Consider the following 13,051-nt stretch of genomic DNA (forward strand, 5'->3'; position numbering starts at 1 on the left):
CAGAGAGTGACCGTCTGACAACCTTCGGCTTTCATCTTGGGCGTGAAGAACAGAAGTCTGGGAGCCTCTGGATGAGGGACAAGATTCAGTTCCAGAGAGTGACCGTCTGACAACCTTCAGCCTTCATCTTGGGCTCGGAGAACAGAAGGCTGGGGGCCTCTAGATGAGGGACAAGATTAAGTTCCAGAGAGTGACCATCTGACAACCTTCAGCTTTCATCTTGAGCTCGAAGAACAGAAGGCTGGGGGCCTCTAGATGAGGGACAAGAGTAAGTTCCAGAGAGTGACCGTCGGACAACCTACAGCCTTGATGTTGGGCGTGAAGAACAGAAGGCTGGGGGCCTCTAGATGAGGGACAAGAGTAAGTTCCAGACAGTGACCGTCTGACAACCTACAGCCTTGATGTTGGGTGTGAAGAACAGAAATTTCCAGATAAGGGACGAGACTAAGTTCCGTAGTGACCGTCGGACAACCTTTGTTCTTCAACTTGGGCGGAATGCCGTACAAGAATATGCAGCCAAAAATAGGGAGACTGCTTAGGAAGGAAAAATCATGCATGATACCATATGAGGGACACAGGGCCTCTTGGTGTGGTCGATGAGTTGAGAGATAGGATGGCATTTCTAGAGCAGAAAGTGGAGGCAGAGGAGGGTAAACTGAGGTTGCTACTGCAGCCTGGGCGATGATGGCACACCCAGAAGGCCAACGCAAGAGCCAGATACAGAGTAGGGAACTGCTAGACCAGTGGAACCATCGCTGGGTGGAAGTTAGGATAAAGGTACAATACAGATGGTGAAGTCTGTGGCCCAAAGTAGACAGAGAAACCGGCCTGATTGTTGTGGTAGATATTCGATTCTGCAGGCAAAAGGGTGATATTGGCAACATGTTTTAAATTTTACCCACCTAAAATGTACTTTCCTGCATGATTCTGGGAAAAAAGACCACCCTGGTGGAATATGTCACATCTAGGTGTTGTCAAATGCTGGACGGTATGGGCCGGAGCTCAAAGACTGGTCTCAAAAAACCTTTAGAGGTACTCAGAGAAGCAACAGGAGGGCCAAAGTGAGAGACAGAGGGTTTATGGGTGGACTTTTGAGAGCCCTGGTTTGGTTTATTAAAGTAGGGATGGACTTGCGACTTCCAGTACTGGAGGATGAGGCTTGAGGAAGGACTTTGGAATTCCAGTCCCTTAGACTATGTATCCCATCGCGGACTTTGTGCTTCCCCAATACTTTGCAGTATTTTACTTACACATTCCTTCTCATGAGTTACTCACAGCCCGTAGGCCGTCTCCAACCCGTATGTAGGAAACCAAAGAGGACTTCACCCTACCTGACGGTCCTTGGACTCCGGGAGGAACTGAGGAGACCCACAGAGCAGAGGGGGCTGTTGGGGTTCCATCTACTCTTGAAGGAACTATGGAACTATAGGGTAAGGGAAAAGGCAAGAAGTCCTTCTTTATGTTGGCTTGTCCTTTGCTTTGTGCCGTGCTACCATTTGCTGTGTTCCTCATCCTGTCTCTGGAAATACACTCCTTTGAGAAGGGTGTAAGCCAGTGTGAGAGAGTAATGTTTCTCCCTACTCGTGGCAGAGGGCAGAAGGTACTCAGAAGGATGTTATCAGGAAAGGGGGTTGGGGGTCAGGCCTAGGAAGTAGTCAGTCCAGAGGGATGGAGACTTTATGTAAGATCAGGCATAGCTCTCCCTGGCACAGCACACAGAGCTTTTTGCTAAGCATTGATAACTAATAGAGAAGAATGAGTAGCGATAAGCGTTAACCTTGAAAGGAACACAAAAATAGGTTTCCATATGGCATAAAAAAAGAAAATATTATTATACATAACTCTGTGTGAGTTAAGCCCTTTATCCAAGTGGGATTGGAGAAGGTAGGATGATGATGGTGGTGTGAGATTTCAGCCTTTTACACCAATTCCTGAAAGTCTCCACAAGGAACCCTATAATGTTCTACCACCCACCTAGCACCCACCCACTACTCCCCAATGTGTTGCCAGACCCTGCAGAGCCACTGCCCTTTTTACTTGCCCCATCTCCCCCTCTCTCCCGGGTATGCCCCTCCCCCCCAAAGGCCGTGAGGTCTGGCATGGGTGCGGGCTCACAGCTAGCAGCCGGTCTCCTATCTGCAGCCTCCCGTCTTTCTGCGCGGCTCCGCCCTCGATGATCTTGGTGATGTAGATGCTGTTGTCGCCTGGGATGTGCTGGTTCCCAATGCCACCTGCAATACTGAATCCAAGACCTGAAAGAAAGGGCAGAGGTCGGCGGTCAGAGCATGACAATCCTACAAGTCACCTTTAGCAGCTCTTCTGGGATGCCACACATCTGTAACAAGGAAGCCCCTAAGGATTCCATGGGTCTATCTAATCATTGGTTGTGTGATCCTCTGGAAGTTCATGTCTAGTTCCCGGTGGCTGCTTCTTGGCTCCAGAGGAGGTGTGGTGGATCCTATGGCTCTCCAGATGTTTTGGCCTACAGCTCCCATCTTCCCTAGCCAGTATAGGCAATGGTGAAGGATCATGGGAGCTATAGTCCAAAACACCTGGAGAACTGCATGTCGGCTACCCCTGCCCAAAGCTCAGTGAATCTCTACCCAGCACCACTGTACCTGAAGTTGAGTGACCATAGTCTGGTGAAAAGTTCAACCAAAACAAAGAGTTCACTCCTAGAGTCCCCCCCGCTTCCCCACCACTACTCACCTTTGGGCCCCTTCATTAAGTTGACCTCCACTATCGTCTCAGGCGGTGGCTGCCTCCGTCGCACGAGAAGTCTCACCACAGGACCCGCCTCCTTCAACGCCTCCACTGCCTTACTGTGGACCACCTCCGAAACGTCGACTTCGTTCACCCGCAAGACACAGTCGTTCACCCTGAGAACAGAGAGAGGTTAGAGGTCAAGCACAGAGGCTCTGATATGCTGTGAGGAAGAGATGGCAGGAGATGGCATGCGTTGTACGTGAAACACAGGGGTAGGGGTTTCATACTTAAGAGTTGACACATGATCACCATTACGAAGTCTCATGTCTGAAAAATACTGGGTATGCAACACTTTGCACCTCCACCCTACCCCTCATAAACTGGCCCGGGCTAAACGTCACAATGCACCGCCGCCCTACCCCTCATAAACTGGCCAGGGCTAAACATCACTATGCACCGGCACCCTACCCCTCATAAACTGGCCCGGGCTAAACGTCATCATGCACCGGTACCCTACCCCTCTTAAACTGGCCCGGGCGAAACGTCACTATGCACCGCTGCCCTACACCTCATAAACTGGCCCGGGCTAAACGTCACTATGCACCGCCGCCCTACCCCTCTTAAGCTGGTCCGGGCTAAACGTCACTATGCACCGCTGCCCTACCCCTCATAAACTGGCCAGGGCTAAACGTCACTATGCACCGGCACCCTACCTCTCTTAAGCTGGCCCAGGGTAAACGCCACTATGCACCGGCACCCTACCCCTCTTAAGCTGGCCCAGGCTAAACGTCACTATGCACCGGCACCCTACCCCTCTTAAGCTGGCCCGGGCTAAACGTCACTATGCACCGGCACCCTACCCCTCATAAGCTGGCCGAGGCTAAACGTCACTATGCACCGCCGCCCTACCCCTCTTAAACTGTCTGGAGTACACAACACTTTGCACTTCCACCCTACCCCTCTTAAGCTGGCCCGGGCTAAACGTCACTATGCACAGCTGCCCTACCCCTCTTAAGCTGGCCCGGGCTAAACGTCACTATGCACCGGAACCCTACCCCTCTTAAGATGGCCCGGGCTAAACGTCACTATGCACCGGCACCCTACCCCTCTTAAGCTGGCCCGGGCTAAACGTCACTATGCACCGCCGCCCTACCCCTCTTAAACTGTCTGGAGTACACAACACTTTGCACTTCCACCCTACCCCTCTTAAACTGGCCCGGGCTAAAAGTCACTATGCACCGGCACCCTACCCCTCTTAAGCTGGCCCGGGCTAAACGTCACTAGGCACCGGCACCCTACCCCTCTTAACCTGGCCCGGGCTAAACGTCACTATGCACCGGCACCCTACCCCTCTTAAGCTGGCCCGGGCTAAACGTCACTATGCACCGCTGCCCTACCCCTCTTAAACTGGCCCGGGCTAAACGTCACTATGCACTGCAGCCCTACCCCTCATAAACTGGCCCGGGCTAAACATCACAATGCACCACCGCCCTACCCCTCTTAAGCTGGTCAGGAGTACACAACACTTTGCACCTCCACCCTACCCCTCTTAAGCTGGCCCGGGTTAAACGTCACTATGCACCGCTGCCCTACCCCTCTTAAGCTGGCCCAGGCTAAACGTCACTATGAACCGTCGCCCTACCCCTCTTAAGCTGGTCTGGAGTACACAACACTTTGCACCTCCACCCTACCCCTCTTAAGCTGGCCCGGGCTAAACGTCACTATGCACCGGCACCCTACCCCTCTTAAGCTGGTCCGGGCTAAACGTCACTATGCACCGGCACCCTACCCCTCTTAAACTGGCCCGGGCTAAACGTCACTATGCACCGGCACCCTACCCCTCTTAAGCTGGCCCGGGCTAAACGTCACTATGCACCGCTGCCCTACCCCTCTTAAACTGGCCCGGGCTAAACGTCACTATGCACCACAGCCCTACCCCTCATAAACTGGCCCGGGCTAAACATCACTATGCACCGCCGCCCTACCCCTCTTAAGCTGGTCTGGAGTACACAACACTTTGCACCTCCACCCTAACCCTCTTAAGCTGGCCCGGGCTAAACGTCACTATGCATCGCCACCTACCCCTCTTAAGCTGGTCGGAGTACACAACACTTTGCACCTCCACCCTACCCCTCTTAAGCTGGCCCGGGCTAAACGTCACTATGCACCGCCGCCCTACCCCTCTTAAGCTGGTCTGGAGTACACAACACTTTGCACCTCCACCCTACCCCTCTTAAGCTGGCCCGGGCTAAACGTCACTATGCATCGCCACCTACCCCTCTTAAGCTGGTCTGGAGTACACAACACTTTGCACCTCCACCCTACCCCTCTTAAACTGACCCGGGCTAAACGTCACTATGCACCGCCGCCCTACCGCACCGGCACCCTACCCTTCTTAAGCTGGCCCGGGCTAAACATCACTATGCACCTCCACCCTACCCCTCTTAAGCTGGCCCGGGCTAAACGTCACTATGCACCGCTGCCCTACCCCTCTTAAACTGGCCTGGGCTAAACGTCACTATGCACCGGCACCCTAGCCCTCTTAAGCTGGCCCAGGCTAAACGTCACTATGCACCGGCACCCTACCCCTCATAAGCTGGCCCGGGCTAAACGTCAATATGCACCGCCGCCCTACCCCTCTTAAGCTGGTCTGGAGTACACAACACTTTGCACCTCCACCCTGCCCCTTTTAAGCTGGCCCGGGCTAATCATCACTATGCACCGCTGCCCTACCCCTCTTAAGCTGGTCTGGAGTACACAACACTTTGCACCTCCACCCTGCCCCTTTTAAGCTGGCCCGGGCTAATCATCACTATGCACCGCTGCCCTACCCCTCTTAAGCTGGTCTGGAGTACACAACACTTTGCACCTCCACCCTACCCCTCTTAAGCTGGTCTGGAGTACACAACACTTTGCACCTCCACCCTACCCTTCTTATGCTGGCCTGGGCTAAACGTCACTATGCACCGCAGCCCTACCCCTCTTAAGCTGGTCTGGAGTACACAACACTTTGCACCTCCACCCTACCCCTCTTAAGCTGGCCCGGGCTAAACGTCACTATGCACCGGCACCCTACCCCTCTTAAGCTGGCCCGGGCTAAACGTCACTATGCACCGCTGCCCTACCCCCCTTAAGCTGGCCCAGGCTGAACGTCACTATGCACCGCCACCCTACCCATCATAAGCTGGCCCGGGCTAAACGTCACTATGCACCGCTGCCCTACCCCTCTTAAGCTGGTCTGGAGTACACAACACTTTGCACCTCCACCCTACCCCTTTTAAGCTGGCCCGGGCTAATCATCACTATGCACCGCCGCCCTACCCCTCTTAAGCTGGTCTGGAGTACACAACACTTTGCACCTCCACCCTACCCCTCTTAAGCTGGTCTGGAGTACACAACACTTTGCACCTCCACCCTACCCCTCTTAAGCTGGCCCGGGCTAAACGTCACTATGCACCTCCACCCTACCCCTCTTAACCTGGCCCGGGCTAAACGTCACTATGCACTGGCTCCCTACCCCTCTTAAGCTGGCCCGAGCTAAACGTCACTATGCACCGCCACTCTACCCCTCTTAAGCTGGTCTGGGCTAAACGTCACTATGCACCGCTGCCCTACCGCTCTTAAGCTGGTCTGGGCTAAACGTCACTATGCACCGCTGCCCTACCCCTCTTAAGCTGGCCCGGGCTAAACGTCACTATGCACCGCTGCCCTACCCCTCTTAAGCTGGCCCGGGCTAAACGTCACTATGCATCGCTGCCCTACCCCTCATAAACTGGGCCGGGCTAAACGTCACTATGCACCGCTGCCCTACCCCTCTTAAGCTGGCCCGGGCTAAACGTCACTATGCACAGCTGCCCTACCCCTCTCAAGCTGGCCCGGGCTAAATGTCACTATGCACCGGAACCCTACCCCTCTTAAGCTGGCCCGGGCTAAACGTCACTATGCACCTGCACCCTACCCCTCATAAGCTGGCCTGGGCTAAACGTCACTATGCACCGCTGCCCTACCCCTCTTAAGCTGGCCCGGGCTAAATGTCACTATGAACCGCCGCCCTACTCCTCTTAAGCTGGTCTGGAGTACACAACACTTTGCACCTCCACCCTACCCCTCTAAAACTGGCCCGGGCTAAGCGTCACTGTGCACCGGCACCCTACCCCTCTTAAGCTGGCCCGGGCTAAACGTCACTATGCACCGGCACCCTACCCCTCTTAAGCTGGCCCGGGCTAAACGTCACTATGCACCGCTGCCCTACCCCTCTTAAACTGGCCCGGGCTAAACGTCACTATGCACCGCCGCCCTACCCCTCATAAGCTGGCCCGGGCTAAACATCACTATGCACCGCCGCCCTACCCCTCTTAAGCTGGTCTGGAGTACACAACACTTTGCACCTCCACCCTACCCCTCTTAAACTGGCCCGGGCTAAACATCACTATGCACCGCCGCCCTACCCCTCTTAAGCTGGTCTGGAGTACACAACACTTTGCACTTCCACCCTACCCCTCTTAAGCTGGCCCGGGTTAAACGTCACTATGCACTGCTGCCCTACCCCTCTTAAGCTGGTCTGGAGTACACAACACTTTGCATCTCCACCCTACCCCTCTTCAGCTGGCCCGGGCTAAACGTCACTATGCACCGGCACCCTATCCCTCTTAAGCTGGCCCGGGCTAAACGTCACTATGCACCTGCACCCTACCCCTCATAAACTGGCCCAGGCTAAACGTCACTATGCACCGCCGCCCTACCCCTCTTAAGCTGGCCCGGGCTAAACGTCACTATGCACCGGCACCCTACCCCTCTTAAACTGGCCCGGGCTAAACGTCACTATGCACCGCTGCCCTACCCCTCATAAGCTGGCCCGGGCTAAACGTCACTATGCACCGCCGCCCTACCCCTCTTAAGCTGGCCTGGGCTAAACGTCACTATGCACCGCTGCCCTACCCCTCATAAACTGGCCAGGGCTAAACGTCACTATGCACCCACACCCTACCCCACATAAACTAGCCCGGGCTAAACGTCACTATGCACCACTGCCCTACCCCTCTTAAGCTGGCCCGGGCTAAACGTCACTATGCACCGCTGCCCTTCCCCTCTTAAGCTGGCCCGGGCTAAACGTCACTATGCACTGGCACCCTACCCCTCTTAAGCTGGCCCGGGCTAAACGTCACTGTGCACCGGCACCCTACCCCTCTTAAGCTGGCCCAGGCTAAACGTCACTATGCACCGGCACCCTACCCCTCTTAAGCTGGCCCGGGCTAAACGTCACTGTGCACCGGCACCCTACCCCTCTTAAGCTGGCCCAGGCTAAACGTCACTATGCACCGGCACCCTACCCCTCTTAAGCTGGCCCGGGCTAAACGTCACTATGCACCGGCACCCTACCCCTCTTAAGCTGGCACGGGCTAAACGTCACTATGCACTGGCACCCTACCCCTCTTAAACTGGCCCGGGCTAAATGTCACTATGCACCGGCACCCTACCCCTCTTAAGCTGGCCCAGGCTAAACGTCACTATGCACCGGCACCCTACCCCTCTTAAGCTGGCACGGGCTAAACGTCACTGTGCACCGGCACCCTACCCCTCTTAAGATGGCCCGGGCTAAACGTCACTATGCACCGGCACCCTACCCCTCTTAAGCTGGCCCAGGCTAAACGTCACTATGCACCGGCACCCTACCCCTCTTAAGCTGGCCCGGGCTAAACGTCACTGTGCACCGGCACCCTACCCCTCTTAAGCTGGCCCAGGCTAAACGTCACTATGCACCGGCACCCTACCCCTCTTAAGCTGGCCCGGGCTAAACGTCACTATGCACCGGCACCCTACCCCTCTTAAGCTGGCACGGGCTAAACGTCACTATGCACCGGCACCCTACCCCTCTTAAGCTGGCCCAGGCTAAACGTCACTATGCACCGGCACCCTACCCCTCTTAAGCTGGCACGGGCTAAACGTCACTGTGCACCGGCACCCTACCCCTCTTAAGATGGCCCGGGCTAAACGTCACTATGCACCGGCACCCTACCCCTCTTAAGCTGGCCCAGGCTAAACGTCACTATGCACCGGCACCCTACCCCTCTTAAGCTGGCCCGGGCTAAACGTCACTGTGCACCGGCACCCTACCCCTCTTAAGCTGGCCCAGGCTAAACGTCACTATGCACCGGCACCCTACCCCTCTTAAGCTGGCCCGGGCTAAACGTCACTATGCACCGCTGCCCTACCCCTCTTAAACTGGCCCGGGCTAAACGTCACTATGCACCGGCACCCTACCCCTCTTAAGCTGGCCCAGGCTAAACGTCACTATGCACCGGCACCCTACCCCTCTTAAGCTGGCCCGGGCTGAACGTCACTATGCACCGCTGCCCTACCCCTCTTAAGCACTGTTACGTGTTTAATGCTTAGTGACTGATATGAAATAGCGAGAAGATAGACAGGTAGTATACTTCCCACTAACACACTTTTAAGGTCATTTGACCAGGTGACATGGTTAGATTTCAAAGGATACTACATATGTTCTCTTAGAAAGGGAAGCAGCGATTCTTTACTACAGAGCGTTTCCCCGTCCTTAAAAGCCCTGGGGAGCCATCTTGTGCAGGGAGTTGCTGCTAATGCTTCAGCGGAGGAGAACCCAAGGCACAAAGCATCCATGGATGTGGACCACTCCGCTGGTTGTGCAGCGCCTGGCGTAAAATGTTTGCGGACCCTTGAACTTAAGAATTTGCAGAAGGAGAACCCTCCAGCAACCTCTGTGGAGTCTGAGGGCACTGTAGACTCGAATATTGCAGGGCGCTATCCCTCTACTGCCCCGACCTATCAATAGCTCAGCAAGTAGGAGCACCGGACGTGCCATGTGGTCGATGGTAGGGGGGGACGGTCAAAGTACAGCACCGTTGAGGGAAAATTGTCGCAACAGACCAAACCTAAAGCTAGGCGGGTTAAGAAGGATGCATCAGAGCCTTCTGCCTGTTCTGGGACATGCAGGGCGAGGACATCAGAGCCCCAGGCTGGGCATGGGATTGGTGAGGAAGGAAAAGTAGAGCTCCAAGCCAGCCTTGAGGTTGGTGGGAGGACACATCGAGGGCACTTGAATTGGAAGGAACGGACAATGCGAGCTCCAGACCAGTCTTGTGATTGGTGTGTGAGGCCCAGTCGGAGCTGTAACCCAATGTACAATTGGTGATGGAGGTCAAAAAGACCAGATGCTGAAATGAATGATGCAGAAACTGAGTGAGATATTTCCTGGTCCTGGGACTGCCTCGAGGAAAAGCAGAACCCAAAGCCGGCCTTAACATTGAGGAGGACCATGAGAAGGATACCAATGTGGAGACGCGGTCGGTGGTTGGGACGTTCAGTTTCATGGCCAAGACGTATTGACAATGAAACCAAAATCAGTTGAAACAATTTCCAAAATAACTAAAATAACTAAATTAACTGCATCCAAAAATGATTTTATACGATCTTGGCCGATCTAGTTTTTATTCAATTGTGGAGTGATCACTGCATGACTTAAATGCCCCCCACAGCTTGGACTTGGTCAAGTGTGACATTTTTTTTGGAAACTCCAGTGATATTGGTAGGGACTGAAGTACAATTTGACATCTTTCAGAAGCCTGCAGGTAGGAATACGTGCACCCAGAATTACTGGTGGATAATGGACCGGTTGGGAAATGCTTGCGATTGAAAAGAACGACAACTAATCACCTGGCATTCCAACAAAGAGTTATAGGGTCCTTTAAAATGGGGATCATGGGGACTCACAGACAGTTTGGAATGAGGTATTGGTTAGACTACAACATCAATCACAAATAGTAATTATTATTTATTTATTTTATAGCGCTACACACCCACAGGTCTCAGAGCATTGAAATAACAGAAGACATTATTATGCCACAGAGTGGTACTCAATTTATCGACCTCGGAAGGATAAAAGGCTGAGTTGACCAGACCCGGATTTGAAACTGTTACAGCAGGCTGCGTACAGATATCCGGGTCGACCGGAAATCAGTCTCCTTAAAATGTTCACAGAAAAAAGTGGGAACGCTAAAGTTTGTATGGACTTAACATAAAATGATGTAACAAATGAGGTGGGATCATTAGATTAAATTGGTCTGAAACACAAATGTGTTGAAAGAAGAATTTACAGTGATTTCCTACAAGAGGGCAAAGTGGTAAAGAAAGGCATAATTATAGGACAGTCCTGATACATATTTTTACTAATACGTAGAAAAGGGGGCATTCCTGTCTCTTTCGTGTGCACAATGCTCAAATGCCATTAAGGACGGCACAATGTTTCATCTACGCATAGGTGATCAGATGAAAATTGACGAGTCATTTATATAGAACACAGACCTAACTTATATTTGCTGACATGTCTTTTTATCTAAATGTATGTGGGTGGAACATCATGGCAAGTATAAAATGGACTACCAGAACGCTAGAGTAACCTGAGATTGGAAATTCAGAAGCTGCCCGTAGTGAAAACGTTTTCAAGAAGTCAGATGTGTATCAGCACTGTTAAGGTTTCAGGCGGTAACTTTCAATCCACCCCAAAAACAAGGTGGCAAATAGCAAAAGGTCACTGCGCCAGCATGAAGCATTTTGGATTGTTTGGTTACACACCTTACCACCACAAGGATGAAATGAGAACCAATATTGTGAATGTTTCTTGTGAGGGTCTGCTATGACGAGGGACACAAAGGTTTATATTGAAGAGGACAGGATTAAAACAAAATTATTTTTCATTTTTTATTTGGTGTAAAAGCGCCACAGAAGAAACAATACAAAAGAATTGCAGAAATATTATCATAGTGGGACAGATGATATATATATTAAAATGTTGAAGTATGTTCCTATTGGGGTAATTTAAATCTGCTGATAAAGACACAGAGTGTGTTTGAAATGCAAATGGGTTCTTCTTGGAACTTTATTAACAAGTGAGCAATGACACCGGTTGAAAATAGGAAGTGCTTTGAAGAAATAGAATATTTAGTTGAAAAAAATAGTGATGTAGTGAGTTAATCACACAGAGAACTTCAGACAAATATCTACTATTCATTAGAGGAAGAAGAGACCAGAGCAAATTCGGAGCAGAGGAAAGTGTTGGAGGGAGAAAGTCTGGGGCTCCTTACTGTTATAGTGGGGGTCAAACAGGAACCTCTGGGTAGCCGCATAAGAATCCCAGACTGATCATAGCTCTCAATTGAACCCAATGGTGACCTTCACCCATTCATGTTGTTCTAATGAGCAACACTGTGCATGCTGGGAATGTTAGGGCCAGTCATCCTCAAGGGGGCAGCGAAAGTACACATCCCAGAATGCAAAGCGATGTTCGCTAGAAAGCCAGGACTGGCTGATGGACGCCCTCATGGAATGAGGCAAGATGGCCGCTATGACTGAATAAGAGATGTGGCAGGGTTACACAAGACAGACAGACTCAGGTGGAAAGTGGTGGCAGGGAGTGTGGCATGGATGTCATCCTGGGGATGGGTCTGCAGCAAAGCCAAAAGACTTAGGCTACTGCTGCCAATCTCTCTACTTACCCCAGACGCCCATCCATGGCAGCGGCCCCACCCGGGATGATTTTGGTGATGAAGATCCCAGGGTCGTCAGGGATGTGGGGGTTATCGAATCCACCAGCGATGCTGAACCCAAGCCCCGAATTACCCTGCAGAGAAAAGGAGGAAAACAAACAGAATGGTTAGAACCACATGCTGCCATGCCCATTGGGCAGCTGTATCCCCAATAGGAAACCGACCCAGCAATGAGATACTCCATCCATGCGACACTCACAATCTCACGGGTAACGCAAGCAAATATTTGGTTTTCAAGCAAAGAAGAGCTATACATCAAAGATAAATTCAATTACACTATATTGCCTGGTATGTGTCAAGCCAAAAATAAGCAGAGGGTGAGAGCTTGCCTGGAATACACATTCCTGACATTTGAGGCCTACAATCTACTTTTTGAGAAAATTTAGATATTCGTCTGCTCCATCCTCAGAACTCTTGCTTCTTGCCTTATTGCACAATTGCGCTTTCACTAAATCTAGTGCTCCCTCCAGTGTGCTTGAAACTGCCGTCTCTGGAAATTGCTCGTTACAACAGTGTGTCAAATTCTCCCGCTTTATGGTCGACATCCCATTTCGTCCACATACATCCACTTTTACGCCTGCACCCCACTTATACAATCACATTCCCTCCACCTCAATCCCAACCTAGCATCTCAACGTGTTAACTTTCTGTGTCCTTCCTATCTCACCTTCTACCTTCCCCCGTTTTCCCGTACAGAATCCACTCGGGTTACCCCGAGAGGGTTTTCAATACACCAGTTTTCAGACAAGGACTGGCGCAGTATA

The 13,051-nt window shown here is 52.1% G+C and overlaps 1 protein-coding gene across 9 annotated transcripts in view; it reads right to left on the bottom strand.

Annotated features, from left to right (window-relative positions):
- Nucleotides 1–13,051, bottom strand: part of DLG3 (discs large MAGUK scaffold protein 3) — a 2,111,742-nt gene that overhangs the window by 926,897 nt on the left and 1,171,794 nt on the right. For all 9 annotated transcript variants that reach the window (XM_069612439.1, XM_069612441.1, XM_069612436.1 and 6 more), the window contains 3 exons: nucleotides 12,237–12,361; nucleotides 2,710–2,879; nucleotides 2,116–2,252 (listed from right to left, as the gene is read on the bottom strand). In XM_069612439.1, the coding sequence (XP_069468540.1) occupies nucleotides 2,116–2,252; nucleotides 2,710–2,879; nucleotides 12,237–12,361 (432 nt within the window). The remainder of the gene's footprint in view (nucleotides 1–2,115; nucleotides 2,253–2,709; nucleotides 2,880–12,236; nucleotides 12,362–13,051) is intronic.

The sequence above is a fragment of the Ambystoma mexicanum genome, chromosome 5p (genome assembly GCF_040938575.1).
Source record: "Ambystoma mexicanum isolate Mex_15411 chromosome 5p, UKY_AmexF1_1, whole genome shotgun sequence".
Lineage (NCBI taxonomy): Eukaryota > Metazoa > Chordata > Amphibia > Caudata > Ambystomatidae > Ambystoma > Ambystoma mexicanum.